Raw genomic sequence first — 21,584 nt, forward strand, 5'->3', positions numbered from 1 at the left:
AAACATTTTTAGGTTTTCCATGAGATGTTTACGTTGTAGTACGAGACAGCTGAAGTCCAAGATGTCTGCTAACAGCCTTAGAATTTTCGAAATCAAACAGTCGTTGTGTCTTTAGGACATAAGGGGGGTTGAATTTACACTTTTTTGAATGAATCCCTAAGATTTGAAATCCCTTTTCCAATGCATGAAATCTGGATTCCCATTATAACCTGAAAACAGAATCAACTACTGTAAATCTGTAAAGTGTTAAGTGTTAAAAAGACTGCAGATGGCGCCAGAAATCAGATGTTACAATTCATGGTGGGATATGCAAAGAAATGTTTGTGGGAGCCTCAGGTACTGTTGTGTCGCGGGTTTGGATCTGGTAGCTATTCTTCAAATCAGATAAATGTTAAGTATCTTGCAAAACAAAGAAACTATCAAGGGCAAAAATTCCTAGCAGCATACATTGTACCCAGTGGCTTGTTATGTAAAAACCTGCCCCCCTGACCAAGTGCCTGAAGGTCTGAACATTGCTCATCATGGGATGGATTTAGTTTTCATGGAGACAGAGTGAGTATGAGTCACTCTTTCACACCAGTAAACATTGTGCAAACACCACTTCAAGAACACGAGACTTATAAACACAGCAGAACACTTCCACTACACCATAGGGAGATGATAATTGGCCGAACATTGTCCTCCGCAGGCCCCGTTACCCAATGCCTGGATTAGTTATCAACCTTAAATTTTGTTTTGCATCACTCCACCAACCACAGATGGACAGTGCTTTCTGGGAAGGATAATACCTGACGCTGAAGTTTCCCCTCTAAGGAGAGTGTTGTGAGTATCGCAGATATGTAAGTGCTTCAATATTCCTCCCTTCTTTTCCCCTTTTTACTCACTGTCCCTGGATAATAATGATTCATCCATCAATTCTCTATACCACTATATACTTTAAGGGTCGGGAGGGGGATTGGAGGGGAATAATAATAATCATTTTTAACAATGCTTTAAGATAATTTACATAGGTCAAAACAGAGAAAAGCAAATAACTAGAAATACTAAATACCCATCATGATATTAAAGTTACTTTTTGCCTAAAAGGCTGTGAGCATTTCACTCTACATTGAGAAGTAATTCAAAGCCCTGGCCAGCTTGAACATGCTCTCACTTTCCAGCCGACACCAAAATGTGTGAGTGTGAAGAAAAACCATTCTGTCCTTCGCACACTGGAGGATGAAATCCACAGCACGGTCGTACCGACCACGATTACCCGTCCTCCGTGTGCTGTAGCAAATCTCCCAATTCTTAATTGCGGTGCACTGTGCACCACTTCACATGTATCCACTGTGACATGTTCAGACAAGAAAGAGGTTTTCAACACTCCCATGAAGTTTGGGGGTCTTGAGGTCGACGCGTTAAAATAAATCCACAGCCATATAGCAGCTTTGTGAGCCTTTATCTAGGTATTCGGGCAGAGCGGTATCGGCACGTTGACATGCTCTCCAACTGGGAGACCCCTCAGAGCACTATGTGCCAAAACACGCCACAATGTCATCATTGACCGTCACATGTTGATTTTCAATTTGTCTTTTACTAAAGTTTTTTTAATTATTTTTTTTACGGAAAAATCCTATTTCGTCATCAGCGCATCAGTTCACCCAGCCCCTCCGGACTGAAAACAACAAGACATTTGGCCTTTGAAAAGCAGAAAATGACATTTGTGTGTACTTGCACATACAGTAGAGTGCAGGAAGTAAGATCTGATTTCAAGTGATCGCTCAGTCAAGACACATCCACCTGTGATTGGATCACACAGGACAAATACTGATGCCCGGTGTAAACGGGTCCAAAAGAACCACCACGTGGAGTAGAGTTTGAAGTGGCAACAAGATCATTCACTCCACCCATCCACACCATCGGCTGTGTGTAAAAGTGCACACACAAGCAATAGAAAGTCAGCCATCTTGGTGTACAAATCATGATAGACTCTGCTGGCATTGATACAACTAAAGCAGTTTCACTTGAAATGGAAATGGTAGTGCTTCTTGTGTATTCATTACATGGCAATAACTACACCAGTCTTGCTATCCGTCATCGGGATGACTGTGAGTGTGAATTCTTTCTTCCCGTGATGCCCTCCTCTCTCTCTCTCTCCCCCCATCATGTTGAGGTTAATCCTGATTACGTATACGCTGTCTAACTGGTGCAGAATGAGACCAGTGCTAATGCCGTTTTACCCAGAAACATTTCCAAGGCTCGTCTTTTGTTCCGGTATCTAATCACGTTCCATTGCTTTTGTGTCATTACAGGCATATGAGTTTAGGTTTAATTAACAAGTGAGTGTGAAATATGGGAATCCGTGCACGTGCGGTCAACTGTGACATTTGGCTGCAGAGAATGAGCAGAGCGCAATTAGGTTTGCCTGATCCTTGGTCGAATATTCCCTATTATTATTTACTACTTTTCACCAAAATGTGCATCTTTTGCAGCGACAGCTCTTGATTATCTCAACAATTTTTAAGATATGTTAACCTTTCCATCTCTTCATGCTCCTATGACCAACGATTGGAAAACCCTCTTTTTCTGTTTGACTGTCATGGGTGTTTTTTGAAAATTCTACCTCTCCTGCAATCAAGTATTTGATGTTATTATTGCATCTGAAAGTGCTCCGGCACCGAAAGGACGTGGAGATGCTCTGGCAGCGGCTCCTGCTAAGCAGTAATTGCTGTGGAGTCCCGGCATGTTGCATTGTTGGATGAGATGGATAAGTGGCTGACCTAGTCTCTGCGCCATAATTCCTCTGTGTGTCACAATATGAAAGAGGCTTAACTGGGGGAGAAGAATGGTGATTGCGCCTACTGTTGCTCTGCTGCCTCGCAGAACTCTGTGATGAGGATTGCGGCCAAAAAGCATGCATGTCCTGCAGAAATACAAGGGAATATGGACACTCCATCATACCCTGCATCATTTCTCTCTGCTTATTACTGTATCTACTGCTCTGTCTGATTTTTCCACACACACACACACACACACACACACACATTGGCCTTCAGCTACTGTACCCAGGTGCGCTCCTCTCTGGTTCTGCTGTACATGTTTGGTTTCTTGAAATGCATTTTGACACCCGTCTGTGTAAGTGACAGGTTCTTCTGCGTTTCCCCCCTCGAGCACGGCAATGAGAATGCTTCAGCACACACACATACAGTAACAAAAGGCTTGTGGCAGGGACGAACAGGCAAGTTGGCTTGCGCAGCTGAAAACCGGTTGTACATATTTTGAAACTATTGAAAAATATTACACACTGTGGGAAAGTCGAGAGGCGAGTGGCGACATCTGGGAGTCCCTCGGGTGCTTTGTGTCTATTTGTAGATTCTTGTTTTCCCAGCGTCCATTAAGACGCAGCAGCCGCTCTTCACCATCAGTGACACAGGCAGGACATTGAGTCAAAGCTTGTGATGAGAATTGATATTTTAGATATTGCTGTTTGAAATTACAGAGTCCGCTTGCCGACTTGTCTCTGCTTCTGCTGCAGTTTGCTTTTTTCTACCCCCACGAAAGTAGAACAAAAAGTAAACATATTTTATTCTCTCGCCGCAGGTCGCCTCATTATGGTTAAAACAACTCAGTGTCTGACGTTGCATTGTCCTATAATTGTAACTATAATTGTAACTTTTAGTCAGAATGGTTACTGTTTGGTAATCCACATTGCTGTCACTTAAATGCATATAAGGTCATGTTGTATCAGTTTGGTCAAACATGGAAGCTGAAATGAACATTTCATCACATGGACCAAGAAGAAGGACCAAATGCGCACAAGAGACTCTGTTTTCCTTCTTGCTCAGATCCTTTTGATTTCCTATGGTGGCAATTGGCAAATTTTAGCCAATCAGATTCAATGACTCCCTAATCGCATGGACAGAGTCCTTCAGGCAGGGTGTGTGTGTGTGTGTGTGTGTGTGTGTGTGTGTGTGTGTGTGTGTGTGTGTGTGTGTGTGTGTGTGTGTGTGTGTGTGTGTGTGTGTGTGTGTGTGTGTGTGTGTGTGTGTGTGTGTGTGTGTGTGTGTGTGTGTGTGTGTGTGTGTGTGTGTGTGTGTGTGTGTGTGTGTGTGGGAGAGGGGGGAAGATACAGATTCTCCCCACAGTGAAGGGAGAAATTGAAAGAGTAAAAGCGAAGGAGCGATGCTGTAAAATTAGCCACGCTGTCAGAGCAGTTTGCACGTGGCTTTGCAGGAATTGTCATCAGTGTAGCAGACTCAAGGAAGCACCCCTCGCTCTGTATCATCTCGCCTGCAGTGAGATTCAAGCTCCCTCTCCCTCTCCCCCTCTCTTTTTCCCTGGGCAAACTCATTAAATGACAAACTGCCTGAGCTCCTACGTTGAATATGAACAAACACAGCAACTAAACATTCAAAGATTACCACACAAGGTTACCTGTGTGTGTGTGTGTGTGTGTGTGTGTGTGTGTGTGTGTGTGTGTGTGTGTGTGTGTGTGTGTGTGTGTGTGTGTGTGTGTGTGTGTGTGTGTGTGTGTGTGTGTGTGTGTGTGTGTGTGTGTGTGTGTGTGTGTGAGCTATAACAGAGAAGAGACAGTGGATAGATAGTATTCGGCTCCACAAATGAATTTGAAGGGATAACCTCAACGTGGGCCAGTTGATGACATGTTTCCAAACACGCATGGATTGGAGAATGGTATTTTTCACACAGGTTTATTTTACAATCTGATTATGTAACTGGGGTAGGGTTTTTTTTCTTTTTTCCAGATGACAATTTCCCATCCAGTCTGTCCCGTGAGAGTAACAGTGAAGATGAAGCAGCGGCAGAACTGGACGAGCCAAGAGGGCTCGAGGGACGAGAGGGCAGAGCAGCTGGAGAAGCAGCAGCATCAATAGCCAAACCTTAGGGAAGAGTGGAGGGATGTAGCAGAGAGAGGAGCCTTCGCACAGTTACTACGTCTTCATCTTTTAAAAAAAGACATTTTGAAATTATTATTATTATTATTATTATTATTATTATTATTATTATTATTATTATTTTGGCCTATTAATCTGACACAATGTTTCTTGCTTTAAAACATTTGACCCTTAGGCCAAAGAAATGCATGTATTAGAGGTAGCAAAGTTAAAAAATCTGTTCCATCCAATAGAAAAACAAAACAAAAGGGCGTCACTGCTCCTTGTTGAGGCCAATCCAAACCCGTCTCCATGGCAAATTCTACCCCTCAAGGAGGAGGCTCGGCTTTTTCCGGTCAGAGTCGGAATCGGAGCATCCGACCGTTACGCGCGACGGTCGCATCAATCGGGTCCTGGCTTGTGGTCCGAGATTGTTTACATTCGAATCGAGCAAGTGAGAAAGAAAAGTATCCGTCTGCTGGAATGGACACCGCGAATCAGGTGCGTAATTGAACGATTCAAAAAAGGTCGTTTTGACTGAAAGATGTGAGCAGTGTTGTGCTAAATTGATCAAGGTGTCGTTAATTGGCGATAGAAATGATAATGCTCTCATCCTCCCCCTGTGCCTTCTGCAGCTCGCATCTGCGGAGACGTTCCAAGTGCTCAAATTACCTCTGGGATTTATCCGTGTTTTGGAATGGGTGAGTTTGAACTTTGGTGTATTTTGCATGCAGTAAACTTCACTGTGCAGTGTAAATGCATGGAGGAAATATGTTATATAATATAGGATGTGATGAGGGTGTTTCTGTCCGGTGACACTATTCCTGTCTTGGAAAAAATCCCCGCGTCTCTCTCCGGTGGAACTTAAAGTTTGATCACATCTGTTTTGCGTGTTTGCGCCTAAATGGCGGCGTCTGTGTGACTTCAACACGGCGAGGGACCTTACACGCAATCAGCTTGACTATGATCCGTTTCACCGCGGCCGAATGGCACAAGTTTATGTAAGGACCCACAGCCCCGTGGGACCTGGATGGCGTTGGGAACCGCAGTGACGCTTTCTCAATGACGCGTGTTTTGGATGCATCTGTGCCAACCCAGTGCGTTTTGTGCCAGTCCACCAAAGATGCACCATTTTCCCCCTGGAGAAATGGGATCAACGTTAAGAACGGGGTGTCCTAGCTCTGAGTGAATCAAAGCTTGACTATACCTCTGTCTGTCTGGGTGATGATTGTGGACTCTGGTGTTTATTGTACTGTGCAGAGAAGCCCAGAGGCAAAAAAGAGATAAGTGATTTTCTTTGATGTGAGTTTAGGAAAATTAGCCATAGAGAGTATTCATTCATTCTTGTGCGCAGATATGGTGTGTGTATGTATGTGTGTGTGTGTGTGTGTGTGTTTGTGTGTGTGTGTGTGCGCTTGTCTCTCTCACTTTTGTAAATACCTTCAAATGTGCAGAGAATCCTCGAGCAGCAGTCTCCGCTCCAGAAAAATCAAGCAGAAGCACATTTTGTTTTGACAGTCAATGGGAGAGAACCTCGCTCAAACTCACTCTCATCAGACACGTGACATTTGAGCTTAGATGGGGGCAGATGTCTGTAAGTGAAGTGAGTTCCCCAGTGCATCTGTTTCGTGTGTGTGTGTGTGTGTGTGTGTGTGTGACCAGATTCACTGTGATACCCCCCCCCCCCCCCCCCGTGTGTGTGTGTGTGTGTGTGTGTGTGTACGTGTGTGTGTACGTGTGTGTGTACGTGCCTGTGTGCATGGAGGGCAGCATGTGTGACTGTGCGGGCATGACTGCACTCTGTCCTGTGTTGGGTGTAACGCATTACAAAGCTATGCATTACTTGTAATCAGATTACATTTTTCCTCACGCAGTAATTTAAGGCATTACTGTTGTATAGCTTCAGTAATCACAATACACTCAATCAAACAATTATCTAATTACCTGCATTACTTTAAGTTCTTTTATTATCTGCACGACAGGAGGGCAGAAAAACAAATCAAATGTCCCTTTCATGGGCAACACCCGTCTGACCTCCCGTCCGGTGACGTGACTGTGACTTTGGATCAAGTTCATGCAGGAGGACGCGGGACACAGATGGCAAAGTGTTCGGCGACGTCTTTTATGCACATTACTTTGAATTTGGTGCACGAAAGGACAATAAGAAAATGAAACTGTGCCCAGACGTATCAAAAAATCAAAATTCTGTTCTGAATCATTTACTGGGTGCTGCCAGTGCTGTAGCCTTGTCCTCCAGTCTCAGCGCATTTTTCTGTGAAGTGCTGTTTGGGATGATTTTCACGACATTGCTGTCGGCTTGCTGGTCTTCAACCAACCCAAGTTCTCCCACACTACACCACTCCTTCCACACCTTTCACTGGCCCCCTGTGGTGGCTCCAATCCGATTCAAGTCACTGGTACTCCTGCCTATACGGTGCTGCGAATGGCTCAGGCCCTTCCTACATCCAGAACGTGGTCAAAGCTTAAACCCCAGCCCGCTCTGCTACTGACTAAGCGGCTTGCTATGCCCTCACTGCGAGGGGTGGGCAGCCACCGCTCAACTAAATCCGGTCTGGTCGCTTTCCTGGTTCCTCAATGGTGGAACGAGCTCCCCACTGACATGAGGACTCAACAAAACTCACCTGTTCAGACTGCACCTCCGTCCATGAATCACTGATACATTAACAAACAAAAAGGTTGTTTAAAGGTTTGTTTTTTAACTTTGGTCAGGATGTTGCGGTGGACTGGTAGGTTTCCTACAGCTCCAGTAAGGACCGGGCCTGCAAGAGGATGAGGCAAATTCATAATCAGCCATGTCTGCGGGAGATTCTAGAGTATAGTTTCATTGCTCAGTCTCTCTCTCACTCTGTCTGTCTGTGTGTGTGTGTGTGTGTGTGTGTGTGTGTATGTGTGTGTGTGTGTGTGTGTGTGTGTGTGTGTGTGTAATTCTTGCCCTGTTTGGCACACTGTCGGTGGCTGGCATACTCTGCTCCAAACAGCTGTAAGGTCCGCTCCTCTCCACCATGGACCAACTCATGCAGAAGCTGTCCTTTGAGATGTGTCCAAACTCTTCACTGCAAGTGTGTGTGTGTGTGTGTGTGTGTGTGTGTGTGTGTGTGTGTGTGTGTGTGTGTGTGTGTGTGTTTCTTCATGTATGTGCTTGCTTGAGAGAGAGAGAGAGGGAGCAAAAATTGTTCAGTTGATTGAGCATATGATGCAAATAATACACATGCATTTGTTATGCACTGGAGCATCGTCGTGGCTGTTGCATCCTCCGTACTGTATCGACTCAGTGACTTCCTGTACTGGAGCGAAAGCCAGGCTGATGAGTCACAGTGAATGAGTCCATCAGGAGTTTAATTTATGAGTAAAGGTCCCCCTCCCGTCCAAAACCCTTCGCTGACCCACCGTCCTATGACGTCATCCTTAGTACCTTACTGTATGCCAGTTTAGTTTGCCTTGGGGTGGGCAGTGCAGATTATATCAACTGCAGTTAATTTAAGTTCATGTGGTAACATCTTCATTGAGATGTTAGTCAGTTGGTTAACGTGATCTCTCCAAGCCTCTGATTGACCTCCACCAAACATTGTTTGTGAGTGAAAAGACACATCACTCTGGAAAATCCCTCTACAACAGTGAGTGAACTGTATTTCTTTAGATCCAAATAACAGCAACTCTTCTCTAGATAAATGATCAGCGTAACGCGACATGTTAAATTCAGATGCGAGTTCATTAACCTTGTAGTTCTGATCAGGGGCTGCCTTATTTCAATCAGGTAGTTGGTGGAAAAATGATCTTCATAAAGCTTTACACACACTCCAGCCAGAGAACTCATCAGGACAAATTTTCCAGTTTCTTTGTTTTTTTTTATGTAACCTGAAAATACTGCTGTTCATATTCATGGAAAATGCCCTTTGAGACGACACTGTCTGCACGGCCAACGTGTAAGTAAATATGTGATAGCTGTTTTTACATTCATCTTGAGAAAACATGAAATCAAAAATGTTGCTATTCATAATGCAGACATCTTTTGTTGGGCGTGGATCCCTGATTTTTCAAACACGACTCTTAACTGAATGCAATCGCAGAACGGAGTGAGGCTAGAATTACTGTGTAGGTTATGCAAATACAGCAAAACACACCACAGATCAAATAGATTTTGAATCCAGTGTGATTGGCAAAATTACATGCATCTCTTCTTATCTCTGGGAAAGCAATCTCAGCTCTCTCTCTCTCTCTCTCTCTCTCTCTCTCTGTGTCTTTGTCATGTTTTGTGTTATTTCTTCATTGACCTTTCACCTTGGAAATGTGTTACAGTGTAGGTTTTGACAGATTTCTGCACAATATTCACAATATAATTGCGGTGTTTTAGACACACACACACACACACACACACACACACACACTCTAAAAGAAGGGAGATGCGGAGAGATTGGCGACAGCTGCTGACAGCAAGAGACTTGTCAGGTCAATGATCTGAAATAACTTGTTTCTTTTTGACAGGGGGGGTGGGGGGCTGAGGCTTGGGGGGGGGGAAACGACACCTCTTAAATGATTCAAAGGATGACGTCATACTTCCTCTATCCATATAAACTAACATCTCCGTCCGTCTGGGTTAGGCAGATGAATTTGAGCACTGCTGACTTTCACATATACAGTAAATCAGTATAGGAAAGTATTTTACTTCTTTGTCACATTTTGTTTGTGGAAAAAATGGTAAAAAAAAATCCCAACATTCTCGGCGGCTGGTGACATCTGACTCCCCTGATGTCTGTCAGTCTGTATGATCTACAAAGTCTAGTATGCTCTGATGTTTGATATCATTAAAGGTTTTATGTCTGATCCAGATCACTCTCCGAATGACAAAGTCATTAGATGAATATAGCTAATCACATTGCATATATACAGTATATATCAGCTTGGACCACATTTCTCACTCTTAGAGTTCTTATTTTACTTTGATAAATGTGCTGATGAAGCACTCAAACTAAAAAAAAAAATATATCATTTTACATGAGGAATAATCTTCTTTCCAGATATTTGTAACCTCATCTTTTCCTGTAATGATGTGATGTTAAAATTGGTTTGGGTGGAGCTGTGGGTTGTGGTCCTTGATGAACTCCTGGAGGTGACGTGGCCTTTCCTGACCCGTCAGGTCAGAGCTGGACCTCTGTCTCCCTCTCAACCCTGAGATGATGGTCCGCCACCTGTGACTCAGACGGGAAAAAGGTTAGCCTGTCTTCTCCTGTAGGTGGACATGTCGGTTCAAAGACATCCCAAACACACAAACACACACACACACGCACACACACACACACACACACACACAAACACACAAACACACAAACACACACACAGAAGAGCATAGGTGTCAAGACAGTATGTACATGCAAGAGCTTATAGAAACGGAACTGTCACAAAGACACTGTATCACACACCGAGATTATTATAATTAAATTAGATTAAACCATGAGTGGAAAGCACTAGCGTTTAAAGCAGTTTTATATGTAAAAAAAACCATAAAACCGTTTTTGTGAGAAAGGATTATTATTTTTCATTTAGCACGTGCCTACCGGGAACAAATGACATATCTCCAACATTATTTACAGTTGACACAAAATTTTCAGAAGCAATTTTTAGGAGCAGGTTTTTTTTTATTTTAATTGAAGTCATTACAAATATGTGAATTTGCGCCACGCGAAGCAAATTCGTATTTGTGCAAGTCTCGACTTCAATTAATAATTCTCGTGATGCCCTGTCGCGAAATTGTTGAAATTCTTCAGGGACTGCAGGGTCACAGGTAGGTCATCGGACTGATCTCCCATCAGGGAGAGAAGCACCGAGGAAGGGACATTGTTACAAAAATAAATGGAGATTTTCTGCTTGCTTGTGGTCAGTCAAGCTGACAGAGAAAGGGGGGGGGGGGCAGAGGAGGGAAATATGAATGTGGGTTGCGCCAAGCACAATGCGTTCCCTGGGCAGGGAGGGATTAGCCACTGCTAAATGAGCCACAGATTGTTTTGTGTAGTGCTGCCAATGAAGTGAGGATCCCACTGCTTTCACATGAAGGCCTGTGGACGTTGCCTCTCCGCGTTAATTGTTCTGCAGTCAGTGAAGTATGTGGGGTTTTCTGCCTAATGCAGCAGCCAAGATTAATACCGCTGAAGCGTACACATCTGCTGGATGAGTAGGAAAAACCTCTTGTTGTAGGTTTGGAGGTGCGTATTTGATTGACATAAGGGAGTGTCCTCTACCCTTATGCCTTTATTCTGACCATATCATAAGTGAATTATCATCACTGTTAATGTAAAAGTCTGAACTCAAACTTCTCACGCGTACTCTACTTCTCGTTGTGATTTTTCTGGAACTTGTCTGTTGACAATTTTAAGTAAATTAAAAAACGAGACGATAATCACCAAAAAACGATGTATTTCATTAATACTTTACCTCTGATATCTCTTTTATGTCAGCGTTTAGTTCAATTGTTGCATTTGACTGCTGAGGCCGTTCTGTTTTTGTTTCTGATGCTCCTTTGTCGTTTTGTGTTGTGCGTATCTAGCTGGCATAAAATTGCTCATGTCTGCACACTGGCACCGTGGCGGTGAGAGCAAGTGAGACACGTGTGTGTGTGTGTGTGTGTGTGTGTGTGTGTGTGTGTGTGTGTGTGTGTGTGTGTGTGTGTGTGTGTGTGTGGACTGTGGACTGTGGCTAATGCTTCTGCCTGAGTGGAGAGCGTGAGATATTTTTACTCGACGTTCTCAAATCTACACAGTGCACGCTCACATCTCACATCTCACTCAAACACAAATGCATGGAGAGCTGCGCACACTCGGAGGCACATATGCAACCATGCACACACTGCGACGTGGACATATACAAGAATGGAAATACTGTATGACACATGACAAATGCAAACAAATTGGAGATGTAGTGTTGAGCTGTGCATTCAGGTTCCACATTGGCGGCATTTGTTTAGTATATATATTTTTATTAGTCTCATAAGTGTAGCCAATCTGACTATAAGTCATGGTAAATTTGTGCCCACAAACTAAGTCATAGAGAAAAGCATAACCTGCCAAAAAACATAAACAAATGCATGCAAACATCCAAAAAGAACTGCAGTTTCACATTAACCAAACAAGCTGCATGTTCTGCAGTTAAAACGTTTATCACTTAAATGTCATTGCGTGTAGTATATACTTCAGAGATAAACAGATTGCTTTGTATAGGGACTTCACTGTCCAATTAAGTGCTTGGTCCAGTTGGCCTCAGCCTTTTCTCACGCAGGATTTTGGGGATGTCTCCAGCATTGCAAATATCACTTATAGCTCTATAGCTGTACGTTTATTTGAAATCTGTAGGAGTCTTGTATAGTTTTGGTTTCTAGTATTCATTGGTTTCTTCAACAGAAGTGGCAAGTGCAAACAACTACAATTATGAGAGGAAACCACGATGGAAATTTCCATGATTTCTCCTAATTTTGACTTTGTTGTTACTGCGTCTGTATCCCAGCATGTCATGAAAAACTGTTGGGTACTTCTGGTGTGGTTTCCCCATAGACTGTATATAAAAATGGACGTAGTCACTGGGCCTGAAGCCTGTATTCTCCGAAATGACCAGCAGGGGGCGACTCCCCTGGTTGCAAAAAGAATTCCGTTTCTATAGAAGTGTATGAGAAAATGACTCCTCTTTTCACTTGATTCATAACGTCAGTGAACATTTTCCTGAGGAGTTTATGGTCTCAATCGCTAGTTTCAAGTCTTCTTCAATACAGTATGATGTTCATTTCATAAATGATGGTCCCATTTAGAGTAAAATAGATGATAAAGCACTGTATGCATTGGGGCGTGGATCCACCGTGATTGACCTAGACTAGTAGCTAGTTCTGTCCCATAGGTGCGTGGTTGTAGATGCGTAGGTGGACATGCAGTGGACGAGCTCTCAGTCAGGTTTACCTCGCACTCCTCTAAATGTGGTTACTTGTGTTTCCAAAAAAACAAGATGGCGCTGGCCAAAATGCTAAGCTCGATGCTTCAAAACGGCAGTTCACAAACCGATGGGTGACGTCATGGTGGGTTGCCACTTGGGTATCCCACGACAAATGAATTTGTCTTTGCCGCATTGTACATGCCTCAGCCCAATAGATTCACTTTAATTCATTGCTATTTAAATTATTTTTTTTCAAAATGGTCTGAACTCAAATTTCCAGCAGCTGTCTTCTCTTCTGATACCTGATATCTGTTCCCAATGGGAAACCACGCAAGTACTTTTTGAAGTGGTTCGATTCTCCAGTTTGCAGGATAAGCACTATGACAGAGATATGCCTCGCTTCTCCACTTCTGTCTCACTGTCTATCAGTTTCTCCCTTTCTGGCTTCATCAAGACTGTCCTAGATTTCTTTTTTCTCCCGCTACTCATTCAGACAAAGAGAGGGGCTGAACATCTGAGGCGTTTTTTTCTCCTCCTCAGGCAGCCACTTGACACCGCAACGACTCCTATTGACTTGAATAGAGCAGGTGGACGGTGTGTGTGTGTGTGTGTGTGTGTGTGTGTGTGTGTTTGTGTGTGTGTGTGTGTGTGTTTGTGTGTGTGTGTGTGTGTGTGTGTGTACGCGCGAAACATCTGCGAGGTGGCTTTGCAGAAATGTCAAGTGCAGCTCATCAGTGAATGCACCTTTTAGCTCGCCTGCCTCTTAACACCCCGCCTCCCCACTCGCTGCTGCCTCCGTGGCTTCCTCTGCCGCTCTTATCACGCCCTCAAGTTTAAGCAGCTCCTCTTTTTTCTCTTGGTGTTTCATCTATTTTACCGACATGGGTCACTAGATTTACCAGGCCACTACTCCTTGAATATTCCGTCTTTGTGTCCACCTCACTCTCAGTCATCTCTTCGCCTGGTTCACCATTTTTTACTGCACATATTTGTTTTCCGTTTTTTCACAGTGGCGGCTGTTTGTACTGTCTGAAGCCCGAGGATCTGTTTCATAATCCTCAGCCAGCCACCGCTTGTCCAAAGTGTTCATCCAATCCGAGCCTCAAACCTGGTCTGTGCTGCATCAAGTTCCCCGCAGACAGAATACTTGCACCCCACTTCCACTCCATCAAATCTGTAGATGATAGAACAAGTTGACTTTCTTTCTATCTTTGACTGAATTGCAAAGAAATAGCTCATTTTGGTTTGGAAGCGAATTATGATCTTCACGCGAGTGCCGCGCACCTCGGTGTCACGTAAGTCAGTGGGGACGAGGGCAAACAAGTGAGATGTTTTCATTCCTGCACTCAGCTTTTCTCTCTCGCTCTCTCTATATCTGCCCCCCCCCCCTCTCGATTGCTTTTTCCCTCCCTCTCTGCCTCTATATCTCTTGTTCCCCGAGGAGCCCAGCTGGGAGAGGCAGATAAACACGCGGGGGCGCGGGGCTTAGCACCCACCCTCCTTCCACAATGCCACGCTCTCCTGTTCAAAGGACCCAGCCAGAAACGAGAGGGGCTAAACCCGAGCCGAAAATCACAGGGAGGGGAGGCAGCCGCGGGATAGAGAGAGAGAGAGGTAGAGAGAGTATATAGACATGCAGAGAGACAGAGAGAGAGAGAGAGAGAGAGAGAGAGAGAGAGAGAGAGAGAGAGATGTTTATCTGAGGCTGTTTGTGATAATTAGGAGGGAGCATTTATTCTGGTCAGTTTTCATCTACCATTTGTTTGTTCAGATAAGCACACACAGTGGTTATGAGATCTTTTTGCTGGAAGTGATTTAACTGTATATTTGAATTTGTTAATTGTAGAGGTGTGTGTGCGCGTGCGTGCGTGTGTGCGTGTAGATGTATATGAGAACACCTCAGTGGAGGAGTTCCCTGCAGATGTTCCCCCCGCGCACCTGTGACCGCCAGGTAAGCTCTATTCAGCCTCCACCTGAGGCCTGAGGCCAAACAAGGGGAGAAGTTGAGCGTTATTGGTTTATCACACTGCATTTGGCTTCGAACTGAGATGACCTTACCCGTGCAGCCGAACCACGCTTAGCCCCTTTGTGACCCAGATCTGCCTCACCAGGCATCACCCAGTGTTTTAGCAATAACTTACAGAGAAGTTAATGGACTCGGATACCTTTTCACATCTCCTGAAATTCTCTTTGGTTGTGTACATGCGCATCCGGGTTTATCAGTCGTGACAATGTTATGATGTAACGATCAAACTGTCAACTCTCCAACAACTTACGAAAAAAGTCTCATTTGGATTTAAGGTCATCCCCCTTCCCTGTCCTGAAGTAACCTCAGTCTCGACAGTGAAGTGAGTGCCTGAGAGGCCCCGTCCTGCTTGGTCTGAAGATTGTATTCATCAGAAGATTACTAGTAGCCACTGCTCTTGAGTCTATACCACACGTGGAAATCTGTTAGTCTTTAACTCAGTGCTTGTATTAGGCCATAAGGCGGCATAAATCATCTGATAATGTCTTTCCAGCAGTAGGAAATGTTTTGTTTGGTTAAGCAGCAAATTAATAAAACTTTTTTTTTTCCTAATGTCTCCACAGACATCCAGTTTGTAATACTGCAAATATATTACACTGTATATTGCAAAACATTTTCATCAGTGAGTCATAGGCTCAACCACCATTGTGTTACCTCATGGGTTAGGGTTAGGTTTCACAATTCACGTTAAGTTTCATCCACAATCTTCTATACAGGAATGAGGAATAAGGTGAATATTGAAAGTTACCTTAAATGACCTGTGCTTGGCATTATATGTAAAATACAACAACCACAAATTGACTTTTCCGGGGGGGGGGGGGGTGTCTCCCCCAATTCAATGGTAGGGGAAACACTGGGTAAGCAGCCAAACAGCATAACAGAGTGGGACCAATGCCAAAGAAAATAATACAAATGCCAAAGGAAAGAAAAAAATCTTGGATATTTTTTTATCATGACAGGGTTACATAAACTGTATATATATATGTAGACTGTGGATGTAGACACTCGCACGAGACAAACATTCACAATGAATCTCTACTGTACGTGCTTGAAGAACTCATCCCAGGACGAGTGTGGGATATAGCTGAGTGATCTCACTGCGCCCTCCTAAGGCTGAGGGGCGTTCACACTAAAGACAAATGTCCTCTACAGCTGCTGGCGAGCTGCACATCCAGCTGCCTGTAATGTGGGAGAGGGGAGGCTCATGCAAATCAGGCGTCGGGTCTGATTATGGTGATCATGGCCGTGAGAACTCTCGAGGCAAGAGTCGCTTTATATGGAAGACTGGGCTGAGAGACACAGAGAGAGAGAGAGAGAGAGAGAGAGAGAGAGCATATTAAAGACCGAGGTTGGATATACTACATGTTCGCTCCATGTTCATGTTTGTTAATTATAATTAGCCGCCCTTTTTTCCCCAGTATGCTGCCGACTGTGGCTCAAGTCAATTTAAAAATGATGTGCCAACTTGCGTTTCCCCGTTGAGTTGTGTTTCCTCTAACGTTTAACACCTAACCTTAGCACTAATCCAAATTGTGGGTGGTTTAGCTGTGGGGGGGAAACAGAAATTTGACAAAGGGGCCCTAAGTCAAAGAAATTAGTGTTTGGAGGAAAGGTACATTGAGAAAGAGTCAAGCATAGAAAGCTCACATCCCACACCCAGGCGAGACCACGCTTAAATGAGAAGAACAATTCTCTTACCTAGGCCTTCAGCATGGTTGTCCCCTGGATGCGGAATCACAGCAGATCAGCTCCGGTCCTCTTGTCAAACTCGTTTCGTGACGCCATTATATTGTGGAGGGAGTTATTCAGAAGAGAGACTCAAGAATGCAGTTTCAGTGGGATCTTTGATTTTAAAAACGTAAAGCACTGTCTCCTGACTAATAGTCTGGGTGGTAATCATAAAGTGAAGTGTGTAGTTCGTAAGCCCTTTCTCCCCCTGATCAGGCAGCTCAATATCTGCTCTAGCTCGCCAAATCTCCAAGACGCGAGCCAGCGCTGTTCTAAGGCCTCTGATAATGTGTTTCATTAGAGTCCTCTGTGTAACGGTGTGTCGAAACATACCGATGGGTCTGGTGACACTGACACTATGGCCTTATCCTGAGTGGCTGTGTGTGACTGTGCGTACATGCAAATGTGTACACACCCTTGTCCGGATAACGTGGCAGGATAACTGCGCCTTTTCAGTAGGTCGTCTATCGCCTCAGCACAAATCGGGTTGTACTGTTGCAGGCAACTGATTTCTGTCATTGCCCCTTTTTTGTGCAGCTCTTTGCCATTTTTGCTTTCGCCACGTGCGGAGGCTACTCTGGGCAGCTGCGGGTTAGCGTGGACTGCATGGAGAGGGCCAGCAGCAACCTCAGCATCGGCATCGACTTTGCTTATCCTTTCAGGTGAGTGGACTTCAGTCAAAGTCTCAAAGTCTAGTGTATACTCTGAAGTGAACACAGTACATGATGATGTCGGTCACACTGGTTCTTGTGAATGTTTTCTGTGTGTGCTCTTTGTCCTCTTTTGTCGGCATGACAATCCCTTGTTGTTGATCAGCACAGAGGGAGAGTGTGTAGTGCAGCAGTGTAATTTGGACAAATTGTTTTTGTATGACTTCAGCAGCAAATGAAATAACTTATTTTTTTATTTTACACTGAAATGTTCTTTACAATTCATGACATTACATTGTGTACGTCATTACATCAGCATCATGGGCCCTGCAGTGTCATCTGCATAGAGGGCACAAATGGTGCCAGCAACGTAAAATACATCTGAAAGCAATGTGGTTATTGTGACAACATTTAGGAAGATAATAATTTAAAGAAATAATATCTGGGAGCATTTCTTTGAAAGCCGGCATTGCGATTGTTGTACAGTGACTCTTAAACTTACCATATGGATTAGGTTAAGAGGTATTCAGTTCCCTAAGTTTAAACCACGGAACTGATTTACAATGGATACAATGTTATCAGTCTGAAATCTGTAAAAAAAAATCAACTAAATTATAGACTCACTGGTATTTCCTGCACACATAATGTCACTATAACTGCTTACCAGTCTTTACTAACCGATGCAGGTAATATGCTTGGATAGATGATACCACAGAATCACATTTTAATGCTGCAACACAGAAAAAAACAGCTGATTATGTTTTGCAAAATCAATCTTTAACAAGCAGGATTTGACCCGTGTACCTTTCCCTGTCTGCCAGGTTGCACCAGGTGTCCTTTGAAGCGCCCATGTGTGAGGGCACGAGGAGGGAGCTTGTGTTCCTCATTGGAGACTATTCATCCTCCGCAGAGTTCTTCGTCACCATTGCGGTCTTTGCCTTCCTGTATTCCCTGATGGCCACCGTCGTCTACGTCTTCTTCAAGAACAAATACCACGAAAACAACCGAGGGCCGCTCATTGTGAGTATAGTCATCTCTGATCTCACCATAGCATTTCGCCTAAATTCTTTTTTTCCTCAGATTGAAATCTTGTGCCAACTCTGTCAAAGAAATCCTAATGGCTGCTATGAAGCCACATTATCAAATATCTGTCCAAGATGAGCCCCAGTGTAGAGACAAAACTAATGTTTCTTTCATGTTTCTTTCCACGTCTGAACTGATTGTCTCCTCTCTCGTCCATGGACTCCGTCAGGACTTTGTGGTGACCGTGGTGTTCTCCTTCATGTGGCTGGTCAGTTCATCTGCTTGGGCAAAGGCCCTGTCTGATGTGAAAGTGGCCACTGACCCAGATGAGGTGCAGCTCCTCATCTCTGCCTGCAAAGTCCTGACCAACAGGTGTGGATCAGTGCATGGATCGCACTGGTCTGGGCTCAACACCTCAGTGGTAGGTTTACAGGATGTTCACCTCAGCTGGTGGGAATAAAGGAGTGAATAAACCACGGCTACAAATATCTGAAGAAACTGTACGGCTGCTTGCAGACATGCACTGAAGTTGGGCCATTTACCGGAACTTTTCCAGAGGGGCTGTATGTGAGAACGCAAATGTCTGCAATCGTTTCTCTGGAAAAATTTCCAGAACGTCACTTCTTGCCTGAATGTTCTGGAAATGTTCCCTCTGTTGTGATCGCATTCGACCCGGACAATGTCCTGCTGTGTTCTTCAAACTCTGGAAATTGAGTTCCAAAAATCTGGTTAGGACATTTTCCAGAGTTTGCCATTCTCGTTTGAAGAACGCAGCAGGAAATTGTGCGGGCCAGATGCGTTCACAACAGCAGGAACATTTCCAGAAGAGTTCATGTCTGAAAACAGTTTATGTGTGCTTGATGTTTTGCAGGTGAAACGTTTGAAATGGTTGAAATACTGATCAGTTGAAATTGGGAAAGAATTCAGTTCAAGGTGACTTAAATTGTTTCATATTGCACTTCCCTGTTTTCTTTGTCTTCAGGCTTTTGGGTTCCTCAACTTTGTCCTATGGGCTGGAAACATCTGGTTTGTCTTTAAGGAGACTGGTTGGCACAAGGGCGCGAGGTTGGCCGGCGGGGCGTCCGAGAAACAGGCTGGCACCTTTAACCAGCAGCCCTACAACCAGGGAAGCTTCGACCAGTCAGGGAGCCACGACATCCAGGGAAACCTCAGCCAGCCGTCTGAGTACAGCCAAGTGGGAGGTCCCACCTCGTACTCCAACCAAATGTAGCGGTGCCTTTTTCCGTTTCTCGAGTGGCCCTTCTGCATTTTAAACCAGGGCAATCGGGGTGGGAGGAGGGGACGAAAGTCGAGTTAAGTTTCATTCTCTACTCAGTCTATCTGAGAAGAGAATGCCTGATTTAAAAAAAACGAAACTTAAAAGATATGGTCATCCAAAATGTGTCAAAGGTGTAAGTACACCCACTGTAGATACAAGTATTGTTGGGTATTGTACAAATGCATCTGTTACAATGTTTTTTTCTCCTTCTCTATTAGAGGTGTTGTTTGCTGAATGTTGTACTTCAGTTTCTCTCTGTGCTTGCTAATCGACATTCACTGTTTAGACTGGATGTCTTTTTCACACTGGTTTGCACTCTGTGGTGGAAGGGGAAAAGTTCTCTATGTTTGTAGTAATCTTCACATTTTCAAGTGCATGATGTTTGTATGTGTGCTAAAAGGCTCTCTGTGACACTAGTGGGGAAAATCCCCCCAAGATTTTCTCTAGATGTTTACAAATCCAACACATCCCTGACTCATTACTGGAGGTTTATTTTGATCAGTGCTGTTACATTATTTCAATACAACAGCTGTATTTGGATAATGGGTTTAATTTAATTATGGGTCTAATTGAAACATTCTGACCATTATTTAGTGAGAGTTCTCTGTTACATAAAACACGTCGACACTCATCTGACAGGGGGCTTCTAAAGCAATAACAGCGTACTGAAAAATACACTATACAGGGTTTGTGCCAAACACGATCCACAACAGTATGCAACCATTGCATTGTGTTGTTTCTGTAACCATGTTTTTTTTAAGGTTGTATCTGCTATCACATTGTCCTTCTGTTTCGAAAAGAGGGCTGTCGTCCCCAAGTGTTTACAACTGTTTACAAGTGGCCATTCTTGCTACAAATTAGTGTGACTGTTTTCTATTATCTCCTCAGAAAATGATAATCTATACCTCTCTAAAGCATGTCCAGGGTTTCCATTTACACTTTTGAAAGCACATCAAAAAAAGCACATAAGTACCATAATAGAAGAAAAAAAAGCATCTCATCTCATTGTGGGCTCGTCCGAACATAGCTAATACTCACTTCAAAATCACAATTCAAATTTGTACAACTTTACAAAAATATGTGCTGTTGATGTAAAAAATTGTGATGCTGTTGTGTACAGGCTGTTTACATTAATATGACTTGTGCAACCCTGTTTTTTTGACCTAAGCATGTGGCTTGCATCAGTGTAATAAAGGGGATTGAACGTCTTTGGGTGTATAATAGTCTGACGTCCATAATAAATGTGTAGGGTAGTTAAACTGTGTGTGGATCATATTTTGCAGGAATTCGTGGCAACAAAGATGCAGAATTACGTCCATAAATAACACAATCTCCAGCATGCGCTCTGATCTCTTGGTCTGGTTGACTTCTGACCTTTGACCTGTTGCCTTGGTTTCCACAGAAAATGTCCATGAGAGTCTGTCAAGTACAATGTGCACAACAGGGCGCTCTCCTCTCTGTCGGTCATCAGAGATAGTAATGGGTTGTGTTTTTTCCAGGCGAGACGAGTCTTTATATACACAAGCGATCCAATAAATTCATGGAGTTAAGAGGCTTTGTCCTCTCCCTAAAGCAGTGTAATGAAAAGTGTAGTTTGTCTCGAGTTTGTTAGTTTAGCTTGTCAATATAGCCTGGGCCACATGAGCTGCCTTGGAATTCCAGGGATGCTCTCACAGAAAAATAAAATGTTCTTTATTGTGGTTTAATGGATAGAACAGCATGCAAGTTAAAATATTAAGTTCCTATTGAACGTGGAAAGAAACTCACAAATCCATCAAATATTCATGTATCACATGATATACTGCACAGCCCTTATTTCTTCAGTAGACACCCGCATCAGAAGTTGTGACACCACATGTGATAACTCCTTCCAGAGGAGATGGAGGCCCCCTATCGCTCCTCACTTCTACACAGATAAACTGCACTAAGCTATACACAGACAAACATCTTAAGTGTTTCCTTAATATACATCTACTGTATCGTTTCTCTACCGGCATATATGAAAGTGATCATTTCTTATTAGTGGTATTACAGTTGTGGACACAACGCAGAAGAGACCAGGCAAACAAAATGAC

The 21,584-nt window shown here is 43.7% G+C and overlaps 1 protein-coding gene across 2 annotated transcripts; it reads left to right on the forward strand.

Moving 5' to 3' along the window:
* The first annotated feature begins 686 nt into the window (after nt 1–686).
* On the forward strand, nt 687–20,768 carry synpra (synaptoporin a). Of its 2 annotated transcripts, XM_035630218.2 has the most exons (7): nt 687–839; nt 4,746–5,375; nt 5,510–5,575; nt 17,095–17,219; nt 18,029–18,227; nt 18,460–18,651; nt 19,213–20,768. In XM_035630218.2, exons 2-7 carry the CDS (start codon nt 5,187–5,189, stop codon nt 19,459–19,461), a joined length of 1,020 nt encoding a protein of 339 aa, XP_035486111.2. In that variant the 5' UTR covers nt 687–839; nt 4,746–5,186; the 3' UTR covers nt 19,462–20,768. The 2 variants fall into 2 exon arrangements, with proteins under 2 accessions (XP_035486111.2, XP_035486112.1); XM_035630219.2 differs by lacking the exons at nt 687–839; nt 4,746–5,375; nt 5,510–5,575 and adding an exon at nt 16,878–17,012.
* Nucleotides 20,769–21,584: the final 816 nt, after the last annotated feature.

This window comes from Scophthalmus maximus, chromosome 6 (assembly GCF_022379125.1).
Source record: "Scophthalmus maximus strain ysfricsl-2021 chromosome 6, ASM2237912v1, whole genome shotgun sequence".
In the NCBI taxonomy this organism is placed as follows: Eukaryota; Metazoa; Chordata; class Actinopteri; order Pleuronectiformes; family Scophthalmidae; genus Scophthalmus; species Scophthalmus maximus.